The 20418-nt window shown below is 38.5% G+C and overlaps 1 protein-coding gene across 7 annotated transcripts in view; it reads right to left on the bottom strand.

The window, feature by feature from the left end:
* Babam2 (BRISC and BRCA1 A complex member 2) overlaps window positions 1-20418 on the bottom strand; it is a 383627-nt gene that overhangs the window by 242907 nt on the left and 120302 nt on the right. For 6 of the 7 annotated variants that reach the window (XR_010040993.1, XM_063230445.1, XM_063230442.1 and 3 more), the window contains exon 5: window positions 5716-5910. The exons of the other annotated variant lie outside the window; for it this stretch is intronic. Coding sequence is in view for 5 of the 6 variants with exons in the window: in XM_063230445.1 (XP_063086515.1) it covers window positions 5716-5910 (195 nt within the window). In the remaining variant the exon portion in view is untranslated. The remainder of the gene's footprint in view (window positions 1-5715; window positions 5911-20418) is intronic. 7 annotated transcript variants of the gene reach the window in all.

A 20418-nucleotide genomic window follows, 5' to 3' on the forward strand; every position in this document is an offset into this window, starting at 1 on the left:
GAGAAATCCTACTTCCTCACCTAGAGGTATTTCTCTTACAATCAAGAAGCTTTGATCTGAAACTGACTATTAGCATCCAGATAAGCTACACAATAATAAACAATGAACTGTTTTGTGTAACTTTAGCTGAATGACAATCTAGCAAGGGTGATTCTTCAAACAGAAACCAAGAAGCCTAAATTTGGAGATCATTCCTTAGCACATGCATAACCATATACTACATGTGATGAGGAAAGCCAAAGTTAGCTTAATTAGAATTTTACACTTTATAAAATGTTTCCAGGGGTATATTATTCAATTACCTCCAAAATCCTGGTCAACAGAAATAATTAATTTAGACCTATTTTTAAAGAGAGAAAACGGAGGCCTAGGACAGTTCAGAATCTTGCCTACAATGACTGAGAGAGTAATGAATCACAGAGCTAAACTCAAGATCAAGATGTCTTCACGCACTCCTGACGATGGGTGAACAGCCCAGAATGTATCAGCAGTACCACCTGTAAGTATAAGGAAGCAGCTTCTCAGGTTTTTAAGAATGCACACTTTTAGAGCAGAAATGGAAGGTTAAGAACGTAAATCTGTGTGGCAGAAAGATCTGATAATGAGTGCAGTAAAGACCATCTTCTCTGATGGAAACAGAATTGTGTAAAATGTATTAAACATGCATAGTCTTGGATTCATTACAGAAAGTATTTTTCAAATGGACTATTTGGACAAGCAAACCCAAAACACATGGGTTTATAGGCAGGCAAAGAAAAACACACTGATTCTTTCAATGTTTTTTTAGAGTATATTAATTTTCATGTTTAACTAATAAACAACAATTTACTTCATGTAAAAATGTGCTCAAGCTTCAATATGCCACTAAGACATAAGAGATGTAAATTCCTGGTCAGTTAACTAATTGTAAATATGCTCACGATTTTTCCCAGTGCATCACACACGCCCCTGTCCTTCCCCAACCATGTAACCTACCGACCTGTCCCATTGATAGTGCCCTGTCTACCTCCTTTCAGGGCTAAGGTCAGGTCCAGTAAAGACTTTCCTTGGTCATTCTATTGCTAAATTATTCACTTTTCTGCTGAACACATATAAAGTCTATAAATTCTTGTTGACATATAATCTATCCAGTATTGCTATTTCGTTTTTTACAAATATAGAATGAATCTTCTCAACAGAATTTCAACATCTTCAGGAGCAAAATCTAAGTCTGATACAGATCTTTTCTCAATCCGTAGTACACAGCTCGTCCATAAATGTACATTACTCTACCCCAAATTAGACTTTAATTTATTAAATTGTGTATTGCTGGTTTAATGCAGCAGTCCAACACACAAAAATAATTTTAAATAATGCTTTTGTAATCTTTTATAATATCTACCTTTTCAATAGCTATCTGGTTGCTGCCAGAAAAACCAAAACACGTGATTTATATAACTTCATTTGCGTATGTAATAAATCAGTGAACAGAACAGAGTTGAAAGATAATCCCTGTGACATTCCACAAGACATCTGAGTGGTGACAAGCTAAACCCTGTCATTTAAGTATAGCTTTTCCACAGATTAAAACTAAGAAAGAAGAATAAAGACTCTATAGTCTATTCCACTAACTATAGAGTTAGTGGAATACTAAAGGTGAATGAGCAGACGCTTTATTCAAGATAAGGTAACCTAAGTCCACATCCGCTTTCCTTAAAAGAGTAAAACACATTTGTCGTAACTGTTTATTGATTACTAAACTGCTGTTGCAACTGACTACTGTATTCTTTTTTTTTTTTTGTCTTTTTCGTTTTTACCGGTACCAGGGATCGAACTCACGACTGCCTGCTTGCAAGACAGGCGCTTATGCCGCTGAGCTAAATCCCCAGCCCCGACTTCTGTATTCTTATTTAAATGTTGTAAATCATCTACTGCGACAGTTGAGTGTAATTTCTTTTAAAACCCCCAGAATATTCTGACCTGCTGCAGTCTTCTAGGTTCATTCTGTTTCCCCTTATTGCTCACAGTCAGCCTCTCCGAGAACACAGCTGCCACAGAGCTCCCCAGGCACGGCCTTGCCTGCACCTCGATTTGGCCAGGCAGACCCATTCTGGACTCCTGACCTCCACAACACTAAGGTGATAAACCTAGGTTGTTCTAAGTTTGTGGTAATTTTCTGCCACAGTAAAAGAAAACTGGCAGAGTCCCTCATTCAATACATCTTGGCTCAAAACCAAGCTGCTGTCTCTCTGATAAGATCTCACGTTTCTCACCCCGATTCCTGATCTGGTCTTTAACAAAATTTCACCCTACCCTCTAATTTGTTCATCCCTCAAGAACACACATTTGTATCTTGTTCCTTTACCTGTTCATGTGCCTACATTTTCACTTACAAAGTCTAATTCCCATTTCTGTGGCTTTCCCAAAAAACTGTCATAAAACTGGGTTACATTTTAGCTCAGCCCAAGGGAACGAAGTGGGAATGCAAATTTTAAACATCTAAATTGGACAGTAATTCCTATTCCCACACAAGTCTACCAATATTAAAGACAACATAGGTTCACCAAGAAAAAAACCATGCCAAATTAATCTAACATTCTTGTGAGAGGATAATAAGTTGACCATTCCATTAAGGGAAATTTTGGGACAGAGCATAAACTAAGTTTGACAAAGTTTTCCTTAGTAGTCATGAGAATAGATTAAAGTTTCCATATAATCAATACTTTGAACCTTGAACCACCTGTGTTGGTGGGAATGTAAAATGGTGCAGCCATTATAGAAAATGGCACGGATGCTTCCCAAAAAAATTAAAAATGAAATTTCAAATGATATAGCTCACTTTAATACACATACACACGCAAAATAATTCAAAGCAACATCCCAAAGAGACATTGCACAATAGCCCAGGGCTAGAAACAACACTAAAGTCCACCAAAGAATGAACAAGTAAATAAAATGTGGTGTCTACACATGATGGATACTAATGTAGCCTTAGTGAAAAAGGAAATCCATCATCACATTCTACAACGTGAACGAACCTTGGAGAGGGACCTCACGCTAAGTGAAAGAAGGTAGTCACAGACAGGTAAACACCGCACAATCCCACTCACATGAATTACCTCACACAGTGAAGACTGCAGATACAGAAAGGTGGCTGCCACGGCCGAGGGGAAAGGAATTAGCGCTGATGGGTATGGAGCTCCAGATTTGCAAGATGAAAAAGTCCCATACTTCTGCCACTGAACTACATGCTTTTGTAAAGATGACAAATTTAGTGATATATAAGAAAAAACGAAAGAAAGAAAAACTTGGACTAAAAAGATTTATAAAAAAAAGAAATTGTAGTCAGGTTAATTCAAAGATATTAATTATATGTAAAACCTAGGAAGGATACACTTTAAGAAAAAGTAGGAGAGGGCATATTTAATTTAAGAAAAGGAACATTAAGTGAAAACTGAAAGAATTAACAAGAGAAGACTACCTAACACTTGTACTGGGCTCTGCGTAACTGGATCTAATTAATACATTTTTTAAAACAATTGATTGTGGTGTTTGGGATGTATCTTTGAACAAAACAAAGATCTCTGACCTCGAGAAATTTTACATTCTGGTGAGGAGGGACGAACAACAAACACAGTAAGTATTGTAGGCTTCTCGTAATTCTTCCCTGGTGTGTGACAGGACCTAACGAATAGAACACAGCAAAAGTGACGACGTATCACTCCGAAGATTAGGTTGTATGAGACTGATTTCTGTTTTGCTCACACACTCTTGTTCTCGCTTGCTCTGATGAAGACAGCTGACATCTTATGACTGGCCTGCGTCAGGCCTTTTAGAGGTGAGGTACGGAGGGCAGCTTCCAGACAGCAACTGGCGCTGAGCCCAGTCCAACACCCCACAGGATCGCAACTGTGCCAACAAGCACATGAATAAACTTACGATGAATCCATCTCCAGGGGTGGCTGGAGACAATAAAACCCTGACCAATACCCGGGTGCAGCCCAGGAGGGAACCTGAAGTAGCGAGTTCACCCAGATTCCTGACAGAAGCTAACAGAGTAAGCATTATTTTAAGCCACCAAGTTACTGAATGATTATTTGACACAGCACCATGTAACCAGTATGCTAAAAGAGATACTTAAAAAAAAGAGGAGAGTAAAAGGGCAAATAATTGTCAAAGTGAATTACAATTTTAAGAACAGGAATTACAAAGATTGCACATGAATGTTTAGAACAGCATTATTCATGCAAGTCAAAAACAAACTCAAATGACCATCAGTTGGTGAACAGTTAACAAAAATGTGTCACCTCCATCCAACCGAATACTCCCCAGCCGCAACAGCAGCAACAAAAAGGCCTGATACGTGTGCAACAATGATGGGTCTCAAATACACAGCAGGGGCTCCTCAGTCCGTGCCTGACTCCAAGATTCCGGGCACAAACCAAGTTAGAGGACAACTCACTCAAATTCAATGGCTACGTTCAATGGTGACCTTACAGGCAGATTTGACTCAGTTCTCATCCAGTTCGGTTTATGACTAGAATCGTGGAAAGAGTTGAGTATGTGAACCGAAGTATCACTGTATTATCTAAGCAAAGGAATTCACCACAAAACGCCAAATACTGAATCATTCCATTAACATGCAACTTTCAGAAAAGAAAGTCTGTTGGGCATGGTGGTCCACGCCTGTGATCCCGGCACTCCGGATGCTGAAGCATGAGGATTCCTGTGAGTTTGAGGCCAACCGAGGCCACATAGCCAAATTCAAGGCCAACCTTCATGACATAGTGAGACCTTGATTCAAAAAAATGAAAGACAAAAACAATCTATAGAGATAGAAAATAGCTGCCTGCTTGTTTAGGTGGAAACTGGATTAACTGCAAATGAGCACAAAGGATTCCACTGGGATGATGAAACCATGTTTATCGGGAACATGGCAGTGATGGCACAAAAAGAACAAATGTACTAAAATCACTGAGCTGAACAATTAAAACCGATAAATTTATGGTATGTAAATTATACCTCAAAAAATTTACTAAATAAAAATGCAAGAGTTCATAGAACACCACTGAAAACATACTAGTAAAAAGCTGAAGAAGGAAGGAAACCACAATGTGACTATCTAAAGGAAAATAGCAGGTAGCAGAGAACGTACGCAGAGACCTGGAGGATGAAAAGCCTGGTGTGCCAGCAGCACAGCAGGGCGCATGGGAGACGCCATGAGAGGGGAAGCTAGGAGATGAGGTGATCGGCACAGGTGATGGGTGGAGGGTGACGGTGGCAGTAACCATGCAGAGCTGGTCAATCTCTGAGAGGAGTCTGGCTCACCTGTGGACAAAGTGGGCAGAGGAATGACATGACACCTTGTGTTTTTAAAAGACCATACAATGTAATGAAAGTATAAAGAGAAGGAATCAAAGGTTCCACATAACTAGCTGGCTCTGAAGCTACTGACCTCTCCTTAATGACTGCGTCAAAGGAAAAATGAATTCCTGAAAAAAAGGAGTCTTAAGATGTGGCCCAGCAGTCAGCTGCACCTGAACCTGCTCGGGGCTGGTAACACACGGGGACCAACAACAGTGCTGGGGGTGACACTGAATGGCCCAGGTTTCACAGGGGCTGGCTCTGAGAACAGTGAAAGAGACGAGCATTCAGATCCCTTCAGTGCTATGAGAAAGGCAAGGGCCTGTGACACAGGGCCATCTGAAGTGGTTCCCCATTGTCTGACCGTCTTACCCAGTTGTTCTTCTTTCCGGCATAAATTTCCATGTTCTCTCCATACTGAGGCTCCTCCAGCAGCGTCTGATACTCAAACATGAGGCGTGAGCTCTCGCGCAGGCGGCTGCACTGAAACTGGTGATACTGCTGCACAAGCTCCTTCACCACCAGCAAGAGGCACTCGGGGTTGGCGGGGTTCCAGGAGGCGAGGTTCTGCAGAGCCACAGACAAGGAGCAGTGAGAACACTGTTCTTACAAGTCCCGCGTCACATTCACGCGGCAACACAGAGGGAGCAGGGCATCAGAGTCTACTCCAATTAGCCTGAGCCCAGGGGTGAGGTGAGCAGGTCTTGTGATCTTGGTGATTCCTCCTGCCTTCTACACTCCAGCAGAAAAAGCTACATGATTCCATCAAAAATAGGCAGAAACAGTAAAGTATACCACAGAGTAGTAGCAAAACAAGACATCTAAATATCCCAGCAGACACAATGTCAGCACTAGAGGTTTTTTCATATTCTTTTATAATTTTAACCCTTTTCAACTGACACCTAAACTCAGTATTATATTTTAGAGTAATTTAACTATAGATTCACAGACTATTGACCTCTGTGACTCTAGATGTAAATAGATGCTCACTAAACATTAAAGCCTCAAGGAAATATAAACACAATACTAATGGTTTGATTTGAAAAAGATAGGAGTGGAATAAAGATACGGAAAAATACAATTAGGAAATACAGAATTGGGGGCAGAAGCAGGAGGGAGCTGTGAAATCGTATGACCAGAAAACCTGCTGGAAATGGGGGGAGACCTGCTAAGTGGATCCTTGTTAATCTCTATTCATTCATCCATAAATATGTCCCAGTGTCTACTATGTATCAGCCACTGTTCTAAGCAGAGAAGAAAATAAGCCAAGTTTCAGGTTTTAAGAACTTATATTTCAATGAGAAAAACTAGTGAAAATGTCATTGAGAAAACAACATTACACATTCTAGAAGCCTAGTGAGGAGGTTCTTCAGGGAAAAGAAGTGATGACCCACATCAAACAGTGCTGATGGAATTCCCTACTGAGTCTGTTACACGCAGATCCACCGGTGGTGTCCTCAACAAATGCTGTTTTGGTGGAATAAAGCTTTACTATTAAGAGTTTAGAAGAACAGATGGAAAGAAACTGCACACAACTAGCACACACAACTCAAACTGGGAACTCGAGCGAAACATGAGGTCAAAGGAAAGTTGCATATGGATCTTTGCAGACTGATGGAATATTCCTGCAACGAGTGGGGGAAGCGATGATGTCAGAGAGGGAAGGAGCAAATACCAGGACAGAAGGTAATGAGGAGGCAGGCAAGGTGTGTCAGTTACTAGGCAGGTATTTCAGAGCCCCATCCAGGAAGCCGAGGAGAAGCTAACTAAATAAGCATGGACGCAGAGAGGATACTCCGTGTGGTAATGGGAGCTTGTGGCAGCTCGCTTCTGCAAGCTACATTTTCTCCATAACATGGGAAAGAAGGTGGTCATCTAAGAATGAGGAAGGAAGAGAGAATTCTCGAAGTCTGAGATGAAATAGTCATTTCCTAAATGAAATAGTCATTTAGGAAAGTTATTTAAGAGGGTAAATGAACTGGAGAGATGCAACAGGAATTCCAGATAGCAATAAAAGCTCCACTGAGATCACAAGTATGACAAATTAGCCTACATTCCACTGCTTGAGTATAGATATGAAGAAGGAGGAATCTGGCTAAAGGTTGGGTTTTGTCAAACAAATCCAATAGACAGAAAGAAGGAAGCAGATCTTTGAGGCTGTGTAAAATCATTCCAACGATGGGTCACGAGTATTAGGCCGAGAAAAAGCCAAGCTAAGTTTTTAAGGAGCTAATAAAAAGGTAGTAAGACCACTGGATTGTAGGGCATGGTCAGCCTGAACAACGCTGGGAGTGGAGATGTGACAAAGAATGAACTGGACAGACAAAACGGTGTGTTTAGAAGATGGAATGTTTGCCACTGGAGATGATAAAGGCTTTATATAACTGATACCAACAAGGTCTGAGGTATCCTAACCATATGCAAGGCTACAAGAGAGTGAAAGACAAAATCACTGCAGGAAAAGTTAGGGACTGAGAAGCCCGAGTACTGGAAGAACCATTTAATTTTCATGGATATTAAAAATTATCCAATACCATGACACGAGTAGTACGGAGAAGGTGACCAGAAGCCAGGTGCTAAAATCCTTAAGAGGAGCATGGAGGGGACCTTTACATAACAAGGGTGGATTAATGGGTCCTGGAGTCTGCTCACAAAAGTTTCAAGCTGAGGGTGGTTGGGAACAGTAAGGAGTGTTTATTCGTCACTTTTCCGTCACTAGGATAAAATATCCAACACCCAAAACGTAAAGGAGGAGAGGGTTATCTGGCCTGTGGTTTCAAAGGTCCAGCTGATGGCTGGCTGGCTCCAAGGCAAGAGAACAATCGGCTACATTTATTTGAGAAGCAAGAACACAAGCAAAATCTTGGCAGATCCGCAGTAGTGGCTCTGAGCTTCACATGACATCACCTGAAGAACCTGAGCACCACTCCCAGTGCCTGGGCCCTATCCAGCCCAACCCATATTCTGACTTAAGTGGTTCAAACCAGAATGTGTGCTGGATATTGGGGACTGTTTTCCCCTAAAAGCTCCAACATGATTCTAACAGCAGTAAATGTTGAGAATCACTGACTTGGAAGACACAGAGAAGAAAAGTTTGTGATATTGTGAACTTGATAATAGGCCATGTAAATATCTAAAAATACCCAATTTCTACAAGTGTAGAAATCTAGCACCAATAAAGGAAAGCACTAATATATCACAAAATATTTAACAGGTAATAATTACATAGCTTGCCAAATACTACATAAATCCTAAGATTTTATATATTCAAGTTAAGCATTATGGCAGTCTTGTAAGTTAACTATTATTCCATTTTACAGATGAAGAAACTAAGGCAACAGGTAGTTCCAAATCTAGACTAAGTCACAGAGCCACTAAACAATAAAGTTGGGGTTTGGCCACAAGCAATTTGTCTGTAAATCCCTGCTCTTAAGAACAACACTAGAGATTCTCAATCATTTTGATTTTAGGAAATTTTACATGGTTAAAAAGTATTGAGAACCCCCAAAGAGCCTCTCTCTACATATATGAGTTATATGGATTAATATTTACTATAATTAATATATGCTGTATTAAAAATAAAAACTGAGAAAATTTTTCAAAATATTGAATTCATTTTAAAATGACAAACCCACTATATGTTAAGATGAATAACACTTTTTAATGAAATAACTACATTTTCAGAAAATGGTGAGAAGTATGGTATTGTTTTGCATTCTTAAAAATCTCTTTAAAGTCTGATTTAATAAGAATTGGATTCTCGTATCTGTTTCTGCATTCAATCTGTTGCAATATGTTATTTTGGCTTAAGTATATGAAGAAAATTAGCCTTAGTCACACATGCAGCTTGAAAAAGAGAAGTGCTTTAAATAGTCTTTTCAAATGATTCTGGATATTCTTTGATACTACAACAAAACTCAACAAGTGGAACCAGGCACAGTGGTGTGCATCTGTACACCCAACTACTCAGGAGACCAAAGCACGGGTAGATCACTTGAGTGCAGGAGATCAGGGTCAGCATAAGCAACATAGCAAGATCATATCTTAAAAACAAAAAATATGCCCGGGATTTAGCTCAGCAGCATAAGCGCCTGCCTGGTAAGTACAAGGTTGTGAGTTTGATCCCTGGTACAAAAAAAAAAAAAAAAAAGAACTAAACAAGTGGTAGCTTCTCGAAGGCTAGCTGGAATGTGGATTGGAATCTTTATGAATAAAGACTTCATATTTTTACATGAATTCCATTTATCTATCCTGTCAATTGAGTGGGTCATAATTATGTACATTATACATTGATCATTTAGAAAATACTGATTTAATGAGTTATCCCAATACTGACAAGTTTCATTCATTTAATAATTAAAGACAGTCATTAATATCACCAATCTCATAAGAAAATCTTTAAATAATTAAAGACATCAGCCTCTGGGGAGAAAACACATGTTTCCCAAAACACCCACTGTCACTTGAAAGCCAGAATCTTATCAGTGGCAACAAATATTGTCAGTTGTTTTAAGTGATAAATGTACCTTATATGTTTCAAAAAAAAAGTTTAGCAAACACTCAGATCCTAATATCCTCAGATCATCTACCAATCATTCTTTCAAGGAAAAAGATAAGCCCAAGAACAAAGCAGCTGGTCCAGCTTGTAATTCAAACCACCACACTCGTAGTTCTTTAAAATCTGTATTCATTCTCAATACCCCCAGAAATCCAATCTCTAGATCTCCAGCTAAAAACATAATTAAAATCTAACCTAAGGGGTAAAAAAGCCTTATAAACAAAAACACAGAATCATTTATAATATCATGAAATTATAATCAAAATGCCTGTGTCTTAAGTTACTTTTCTCGTTGTTACCCAACAGTCACAAGTTAAGAGAGGAAAAGTTCATTTAGCTCCTAGTTTAAGAAGTGTTAGTCCCTGGTTAACTAGCTCCACAACAGGGCAGCATGGCAGAGAGGCATTGAAGGGGAGGAACAGCGCGGGGCAGGGCAGGGCAGGGCAGGCAAACGGCAGCAGCAACCTTCCTTCTATCCATTTATATTCTATCTAGGCTGTAGGCCTATTGATTGGCACCCCCACACCCAGGATGGAGCACCCTTAATCCTAACATCACATCCTTAATCCCAGCATCACACATCCCAGATGCAGCCACACGAGAAAAGCCCCACCTATGATTGCATGAAGCTTTGAGGGGACATCCAAATAAAAGCTATGGCAGCCAGATAATAAGAAGTGTTTTTAAAACCATTAAAGTCATCAAAAGGAATAATAAGCAACCAATGTTTCTATGCATATGTTACAACAACAGAAAATACTTGTTAACATTCTAAATGAAGACAGAGATAGTAATCTGTACATATATAACACATTATGATCACATCTTTGGATATCCTCATTTCAGTTCTCCACAGCAAAAGCCATTTATACACAGAAAATTGACTCGCAAAAAAAATCAATACATGATATCCACAGTTGGAAGTTATTTAGAAGGATTTTTCTCTTCTCATTGTTGCAACTTCTCCAAAATTTTTGAGCATATATTTATATGTGTATGTACATATATGTATATATAAAGCATATGCACATACTTTCATTATGGAAAATACAAATGTTTTACACAGAATAGTATACTTCATCCATTTCACCTCACACTATTTTCCAACCTCGAGAAGGATATTTAAGAAATTCCATTCCATGTGCCACTTACATGTCTTGTAAGATTGTGAGATCAGACTTCAACTGTCTTTTCTTTTGTTTTTTGTATCAGGAATAAAACACAGGCCCTTGCACTTGCCAGGCAGGCACTGTGCCACTGAGCTATATCCCTGGTCCTTCAACTGTCTCTTCTAACCAACTCCTGCTGGAGAACAAATCACTGCACCACAACCCTCACAGCTTACCCTCATTCTCTCCGTAAATGTATGCTTCAAGTAACCTTACGCTTTTCATTCTTACATTCCAAGCCTCACAAAACATTTCCCACAAGCTACTGTAATATGCTGGAACACAGTAGTCACAGTTGTAATAACTGTAATTTATTATGCTTCTCTCAACCAAAACTCTCAGTGTTACACTCATCTGAACAGGAAGTCTTAGGAAATGACTGATGGCTACATTTCTAACAGAACAGTAACTGAACAAGCATGTATTTTTAAAATATCATTTCATCTGGAGAATACAAAAAATAACAAATTTGTAACTGACCTAATTGTCAGAGGACTGAGTAGTACCAGCAATGAGCATCTGCACCATGCATTAGCACAGAGTTATGTACATACAATACCTCTGCCGTCTAAACTAATCTAAATGAAATGTTGTAAACATATTTTCTTAGCATCTTCATTTTAAAAAAAAGTACAGTTAATACAACATGAATTTGGAGATGGGAAAGGGAGGCCGAATTAAGAGAAAGTAGGGTTAGGGCTACACTGGGCAAGTCTCCTCCCTCTGCCACACAGCTTCCTGCTAATATTTATCACCATGCAGCTATCAAAAAAGACACCACAGTTTTGTTTTGTTGGGTTTTGCTATCTTTATAATCAACTTTTTAATTTAAAAAAATTTTTAAAAGGCAACACAACATTGTCGACCATATTCCTTATAGTTGATAATTTGAACTTGCAGAAAATGTTTTAGGATTTTCTTCTCAAAAAGATTCAACAACTAAGAACAAAATGAAGCAGATAGGAAGAGAACATTGTGTACTCTTGTAATGCACTCAAAGATATAAATATTGATGAGCAAAAAGGGTAATTTTGTGATTCTCAGTGGCTTTCACCTCAAATGTCCTAAAAACTTTCTTTACTCTTAGGCACAGCATATTGAATCTAAGACTTATGATTGTTGGGATATTAGAAACTTTGTTAATTATAGTCTCTGAAAACTCAGGAGAAAGGAATTAGAAAAAAATGGAAATCACCACTACCCAAATTAATAGGTAACAGACTAAAAATTTCTGGCATTAATATGGACTAATGAAAACAGTCTTAGAAATATATTTAGGTTAAGTTTTTACACCTACTTAGCAAATATAACTGACAGGTAAGTCCAATGTATGTTAGTGAAAAGTTTTGCAATCTGTATTAGTGACACTGCTAGAGGCAGTAGAACTTGTCTGAGTGGAAGGCCCTCCAAACTTCACTTCAAACCAGGACATTCAGAGCTCTCCAAGGTTCTGACCACCTCTCAACCAACAGTTGACTTCTCTAATGTGTGTGTGTGTGTGTGTGTGTGTGTGTGTGTGTGTGTGTGTGTGTTGTCTGTCTATCTGTCTGTCTGTCTGTCTTAGTCTTTTTTTTTTTAATTTTAGGATAAAAATCTATCAGTTCATACCCTGAATTACAATGAGTAAAAATCTTCTGGCTACTAATGGTAACGTGATGACCTTTATCCTCAAATTAACGGGAAACACAATAGCTACACATTCTCGAGAAGGACAAGGATAATATTGTGGATAAAGTACGCAAATACTATCATAGCTGAAAAGTAAACTTTCCCCATGACTTTGGAACAGTATTGACAAAATTCAAAAAAGAAAAGACAAAATAAATCATAAGCATGAACTTTTCAAAATGCCAGTCACTAGGTAGCCTCACCCATTAGGCAAACAAAACATCTAAGAGAAAAGTTCTGGAGTATCTTCAAATTTCTACCAATAGACGAACCCACTGGTGCATCACCCCAAATTTCTCCATCAGCACAAATTTGTGCTAGAGTATCAGAATCTTTAGTGCTGGCATACCTTACTTGTTTAGTTTCTTCCACAGTTAATTAAGCCCACTTTAAATCTCTAAAATATACAAAAGTACCCCAAAATTATACCTATGGCTCTATTTAGAAAATTCAAAAGTAAACAATGTCTCCTGCTGCCCTTAAGAAAATGCTATGTAGACTGCCTTTCAAAATGCAATCCCTAGGATCACTCAGGTCATTTCCACTTTATGCTTCTTTTTCATTGTATTTTTTTGTTTGTTTCGTTTTGGGGTTTTTTGATACCAGGGATCAAACTCACAACCTCACGCTTGCCAGGCAGGCACTTAAGCCACTGAGCTAAATCCCCTGTCCGCTTCTTTTTCTAAAATTGATGGACACATGGGAGCAAACAAGGATGAGAGAATACAGAAGAAAAAAAGCATTGAAGCACATGTCACGGCCCAGACTTGTTGTAAAGCAAGTTGATTCTTTTCTATCTATGACATTCCCTTATGCGGGACAGGAATGCGCGGCAAGGAAAGCACGTGCTCCAAAGGAAGAGAGCCTTCATCGGTCTTCTGCTTCTCTTAACATTACAGCCAATTAGACAATAAAGACAGTATCTTGTCTTCAACACGTAACAGAGAACACTAGAAATACTAAAATTACTAAAAATCAACATGTTGAAGAGTACAAGATGGAATAATAACTAAATTTACTTTTTCTACAGGTTTTATCCATGTCCACAAAGTTTTAAGATGGTACATTTTAAATATCAAATCTATGAGGCCAAATGCCCAAGTTTTATGTCCACTATTTCTCAAAAAAGGTATGAACAAGTATTAGTACAAAGTTCAGTGAAGAGTGAAATGCCAGTGTAAATTAAGACTTGATTAATGAACCACAAACGTTAAAAAGCTTTTTGTACCCCAGATCAGTCACAGCTCTGATACGAACATTTACCTCGGCCACTGACGCCACACCTAACCAATGCCACGGGGACGGGGAGTAGTCAGACTGCAGTGGCAAGAAGGAAATTAGCAAACATGATTTCAATTTAATTCAAATTGTTTTTCCTGGGGATGTATTTAAATTTTCCAGGTTGCTCGAATATCATCCAGAGATGTGATTTTGAAGGAGACAGCTTGTTACTGTTTTTCCTGGCTGTACTACAAGAAACAACAGTATGAGCTTATTTTAAGTTAATGTGTGCTTCTGTGTTTCTTTACAAGAAATTAACTGCAATCGTTTAGTTAAAGCAAACACTTTTGTTAGGATTTTACTTTTCATCAGAAAATATCTTCAAAAGGTTTCTAACTGAGAAAGTTAAGGATCCCAGCTCTGCCCATGGATTTCAAACTTGGTACTAATTATTTAAATCAGACTGAAGAGCCAGGCACAGTGGCAGGCATCTACAGTCCCAGCTACTAGGTATGCTGACATAGGAGGATCCCTTGAACCTAAGAGTTCAATGTTAACTGGGCAGCATAACACAATCCTGTTTCAAAACAAAACTAACCCAAAAAGTGTACACTTTAAATTGTAGTGAAAGAGCATCCAAGCTTAGCAATTCTTGGTTAGCACTAAGTATTTTAGAGCCAGAGTGGGGTCAAGACATCAAATGATGCCCATTCTCACAGAGAGGTACCCTTTCCTGCCTGAGTCAGGATCAGACAGTATGGCAGATCCTCATTGCCTTCTTACTGTGATAATCACAAAGACATCCACAGGAATGAGAAGGCGGTACAGTACAAGACGGAAAACAAATACCTCTGGCTAAGCTGTTTATTATAACTACAGCCACGCTGGCAGGCTCTGACACATGGTCTCTGACCCCTGCCCTGGACTATTCCTAGCTAGACCAGGCCCCAGACTAACACGATTTGTATTATGTAGCTGTTTGTCCTCACCTTAGCTGAGCAGCCCAGGCTAAATTCCAGCCCTGCAGTATTTACCAGACCGTCCTCCTAGTCAAAATCACAGTTATGAACCTTCCTGCTCAGTGGCCTTAAAGCCTCCAATGCCCTAGTAACACAATTTGTGTGCAAATGGGCAGCAGAAAGTCCGGGAGAGAAGTAGACTACCTCAGGTTCTTCTTGGTATCACAGCCTCATGTACCTAGGGAGCCTAAGGGGGAAAAAGCAATTCAAAGTAGACACATAAATGAAAAAATATCCTCCAAGAACACTATATAAAATAGTAAGAGCTGTCTGTGTACTTGTTCTTCTCTCTAAAAGCTCTAGCTCTGAGATCCAACTCCATAATACATCTGTGATCTAAACCTACATACCGTACACACCCACTGTGTGATGTCCAACATCCATTCTCCTTCCTGGTAACGCACCTAGATTTTCCTTAGGAAACCATCTTCCCCATTCCCACACATGGCTTTTGAGTAAGGCCCTCTAACTAAAGCTCCACAGGTCCAGACTCCTGACCTCACCAATACTGTCTGTGCACACAGCCTTAATGATTAATTCTTCTACAGACATAAACCCAATGAAATCAAACGAGAAATACAGACATCAGCTGGAACTGCTGGGGAATAATGGTCTGCTTTCTTCCTACGGTCGAATATAAAGTCTGAACTGAAATAATAATTTTTCACTCATAACGGTAGGAATTAGAGCAGCTATGTGGGTATGGAAACAAAAATCAACACAATGGACAGCACAGCAGAGAAACATATTTTAACTATAGCACCAGAAGTCCAGTGCAACTCTGGACTTTCAAGTTCTGTAAGCCAACAAATCCCCTTTATTGTTTAAGACATTTTGAATCAGGTTTCCATTGCTTAAAAATGAAGAGAAAGGAGGAAGAGAAATAAAAAAGGGAAAACGAGGGAGAAATAAAGCTTATGTGCTGTAATACTGCATCACCGCTACACCTTCTTCAGGAGAAAGAGTAGAAAGAGAGGAATATAAACTCTTATTAGGCCATGTCACTATCCAAGAATCTTTTAATTGAAACTATAGGTGTCAGTTTGGATATTTATGGTATCTGTTCACATTTATCTGCAGAAAAAAAAATCAACACAAGAAATTAATGTATTTCTACATGACAAAACAAGATCAATGATTTATGATCATTTTTGTTAATGAAAAACAAAAGGAAGGAAAAAGAGAAGGAAAAAGAGAAGGCTATACTCCTGTATATTTTATAACCCATTAAATGAATTTAAGCTCAAATGGATCTGAAATAGGTATCTGAGATGTTCCTCTTTTCAGAGGTTTTCAAACACCAGTAAGACACTGCATTCCATACAGTAGGTGATCAACCTACATTCCCCAAGAGGTCAGCAGACCTACTACAGGATGTAAAAGAGAAAAGGGAACAACCAGTCCAGAGCAGAGAAGCATGCTGTGATTACTCACAAGTGTCTTGGGGAGCTATGCAACAAGCACACCTCAGCTGCCGTCAGCACTGACTTTGAGAGGTCTTTGCTGGCTTTATAGATCCTTAATCGGGAGGCACTGTTACCTTTTCTCCACTGGACTAGAACACACTCAACACATACAAGCTGTCAGGGGATACCACATAAACACAGGCTCTATGCCAAGCTAAGAATGTGTGTCTCGGACCAGTATCCCTTTCCATTTCCTGCACGTGATTTCTCTCCAGGGAGGCTTAAAATGTGCCCCCTCAAAGCAGCCACAAAGCCTGCCTTGGAACCATGTTTCATTGTTAACAATACAAGGTGATCACTTCTTTTTTTTTTTTTTTTTTTGGTCTTTTTCGTTTTTATCGGTACCAGGGATCGAACTCACGACTGCCTGGTTGCAAGGCAGGAGCTTATGCCGCTGAGCTAAATCCCCAGCCCCTTTTTTTATTCTTTTTTTTTTTTTTAAGGTGATCACTTCTAATCAACTTCTTCAAACTAGTCACCCTCTCCAGCCTCCCAACCCACACCTTGTCATTTTCAAGCTGTGATGCCCCTCACAGTCAACTAAAGAAAAGTCTGATATATGTTTCAAAGTTTTCACAAATAATCACAAATATACACCCATCCAATGAACTGCTTCCAGAACCTTAACAACACTCTACCATCATAAGCCATCAATTTTTATTGCCACCAGCTCACTAGCATTAAAGAGGGCTCCTTTTCTCTATAAATACCATTTTTAAAAACATATCCTTAGAAGAAGACTGTAGGCATGCAATTTTTACTGACCAAAGGAGCCTGATATCTGACAGCACATCCATGAACTTATCCACCTACAACTTCGTTTCCCTTGCTTGCTGTCATCTGTATGACCATGGAAACATCTGAAAAAAGCAGGTTTTCATATCCCTGCCCTTGGCAACACTGATTTAATGTGTCTGGGATGAGACCTACTCTCTGGCCCTACAGAATCCATTCTGTGATTCTGGAGTTGTGTTCAGGCATCTAATTAGCAAGGTAGAAACCTAGAATATTTAACTGTCTGACAAATATTTCCTTTGTAATTAAAGACCCAAATAATTTCACACTAGACCTTTATGTAAGATACACTGATCTAAGGATGGCTAAAAGTTCCCCCACTGCAACTTCCCATTAGTTTCCACTGAAGTTTCCCAGGAAGGTGAAGAATGTGTTTTTCAAATCTCCAACCTGCTTCTAACAATGATTAACACCTGGAATCCAAGACTGCCCATATGTTGAGTGCAAAGCCAGAGCAGTGTAGGGGAGAGGACCACATAAGCTTAAAGAACGAAAAGCTAATATCATTCTTGCCAATACCTGGTGCCACTGCGGCAGTGAATTTTACTAAACTTCACCCTTCACCTGCCCAGATCTGTCACATCACCCAGGTTCCTCCTGAGATTGCATCATCCCTGATTTAATGTCATTTCTGCCCCAGAAGAAAAGCAGCAAATAGCTTGCTAAATGGTGTGCTCAATCTTAAATTGGACACATCTATTTGCATTTAATTTTAAATCATCCTTTTTTCGCTCAAATGTTTTTATGATTGTTCCAATAATATTAAGGAATTACAGAGCACTTGCAAATTGGCAGTCTCAGTCTGAAGACATGCTTTCTTTGACCCACACAAAATTTTTATTTGAAAATCTTTAGAAAAGGCATACACATTTCAGTAGGTCACAATCTCCACTAATTCTGTTTTACATCTTTTGCACTCGTTTTTGTTTTGACTGGTTCCTCCAGACATCTCTGTGTATAATCTCCAAGTTAAGATTTTAGGACATTTCCTAAATGAATTGTTTAGTTCTTTCCATAGCTCTTTCGTTCATAGTCCATGCATCAGGTGTTCATTGATGTTATATAAAACACAGCAGAAAAAATAGAGTTCCCCATTTACAGAAAAGATAAAAATAAAGCTCTCCAATTCAACACATCACTACTAGTCATCAGGAATGACTGACTGTCCAGGGGTAATAGTGATCGTAAGATATCACTGTCCTTTTGTGAGACCATAAAAACTATCTGAAAATATAGACATGTATCTTATTGATCTTTGTGAAAATATTGTATCAACACTATGAGTTATTCAAGGTGGGTACTCAAATTATTTTGAACTGAAAGATCATCAGTACTCAATTTACTATAAATTAGGTATATTAATACATCCATTTTCCACGTCAATAGAGCTACTGGAAGCTAAGTTTATCTGGAAATAAGTACAAGTAGACAAAAGAAAACTGGACAGCAACTCTGAAAATACAATATGACAATATGACTAAAGCCATCAATTATTAGAAGTTTGAACAGTCTGAAAACGGTACCTTACAAGCATTCTAAGGTATAATCTCCTTTTAAATGCTTGCATACTTTAAAATGTTTTTAAAAATAGTTATTAAAACCAGCAAAATTATCATGGATCAATAGATAAGGTCTAAAGGATATGAAATAGCACATAAAACCAGCTTCTAGTTCAAAAAAACCTGCCTGAGATGTTGATCTTCCTGTTTTTCATAAACCTTTTAATTGTGCTTCCAGAAAACTACTGAGCATCTGCCTCTATGTAGCTAATTCATTTAATCTTGGAGCTCTCACAAGGAAATAGAGAGTATACCGTGCCAAGATCACTATCTTCTCCAGCCAAAATCGTTATGTCTTGGAGCCAATTTCCTCTTGGTAAATTCTGATCAAATTCCTTCCATTTGCAGCTTCCTTTAGTAGTGGTAGTGGCTGCACATGTCACACACTGGGGAGTACATGCCTGCGTTTAACAATGTGCATTATGAATTTAGCAGTACTACGTGTACCTGTGTACACAGGTAAACATACTTCCATGTATGCCACACATAAAGATGCATATGTTCTTCCAAATCCCTTTATGTGACTCTCTACCATTCAAACTTCCTTCATCCAGAGAAAATTCTCTAGTATTGAATATCACTTTGGAACTCTGCATTAATCAACTCTTATGAAGCTACAATAAAATGATTATCAAGGTTAGTATCAATAATTCTAATGCTAAAAAAAGTCTCTCAAATGCTTCTGAATCATCATGAAAGATCAAATTATATGCTACTTTTAGTGTAAAGAATATTTATCAAAATTATGTTTTAAAACAATGATCCATACACAGCTTACACAGTAAAATTTTTATTCGTGTTAATATTTGGTTAATTGTTATGCCTCATTTTCCAGTTTTGTTTTGTTTTGTTTTGTTTTTTGTTTTTGTTTTTTGTCTTTATGAGACAGGGTCTCTCTATGTAGTTCAGGTTGGCCTTGAGCTCACTCTATAGCCCAGGCTGATCTCAAACTTGCAACAATCCTCCTGCCCCTGCCTCCCGAGGGCTGGGATTACAGACATGCACCACCATGCCTGACATTCTCATTGATTCTTGATAAAGTAAAAATCTATAACTTTTATAGACAACTCTAATCTTTAATATGTAAACATCACATATATTATTGATAGAAAATTTCAGGCAGTCACAACACTGTGTTTTCAACCATGGTAACAAGTTCTTACAGTCTTTCAAGTGCCAAACTGTCAGCTATCTAGTTACTACTGCTATTGTTTAAAATAAACTATATTTCATATAATTCATCTTTCCTGATGAATCAAGAGAACATGTGACACTGATGTTTTTAAGAAATAATGATACCATTGGGGACTTTAAATAAGTTGATATCTGTTCTTAAAAAGACTTCAGGACACTGTATCTTTATACTCCTTCTATTTCTACGGATAGATATTTCTACCTCTCATATACATATAATACACCTCAATGTGATATAACCAGCATCACTGTAAATTCTAATCTTCAGTCACATAATCACCTAAGGTGAAACTAAAGATGCCTCACTAATATATATGCATATATATCTCAACTATTTCACATAATTCAAAATTTCAATTGTGGAGAAAGAGGTTCAGTTTGGCTTGTGACTGTGCTTCAGGCAATTGAAGATGAAAGAAATCTAGG

Source organism: Cavia porcellus, unplaced genomic scaffold (genome assembly GCF_034190915.1).
Source record: "Cavia porcellus strain 051 isolate PalLab524CR breed Dunkin Hartley unplaced genomic scaffold, mCavPor4.1 scaffold_1, whole genome shotgun sequence".
Classification (NCBI taxonomy): domain Eukaryota; kingdom Metazoa; phylum Chordata; class Mammalia; order Rodentia; family Caviidae; genus Cavia; species Cavia porcellus.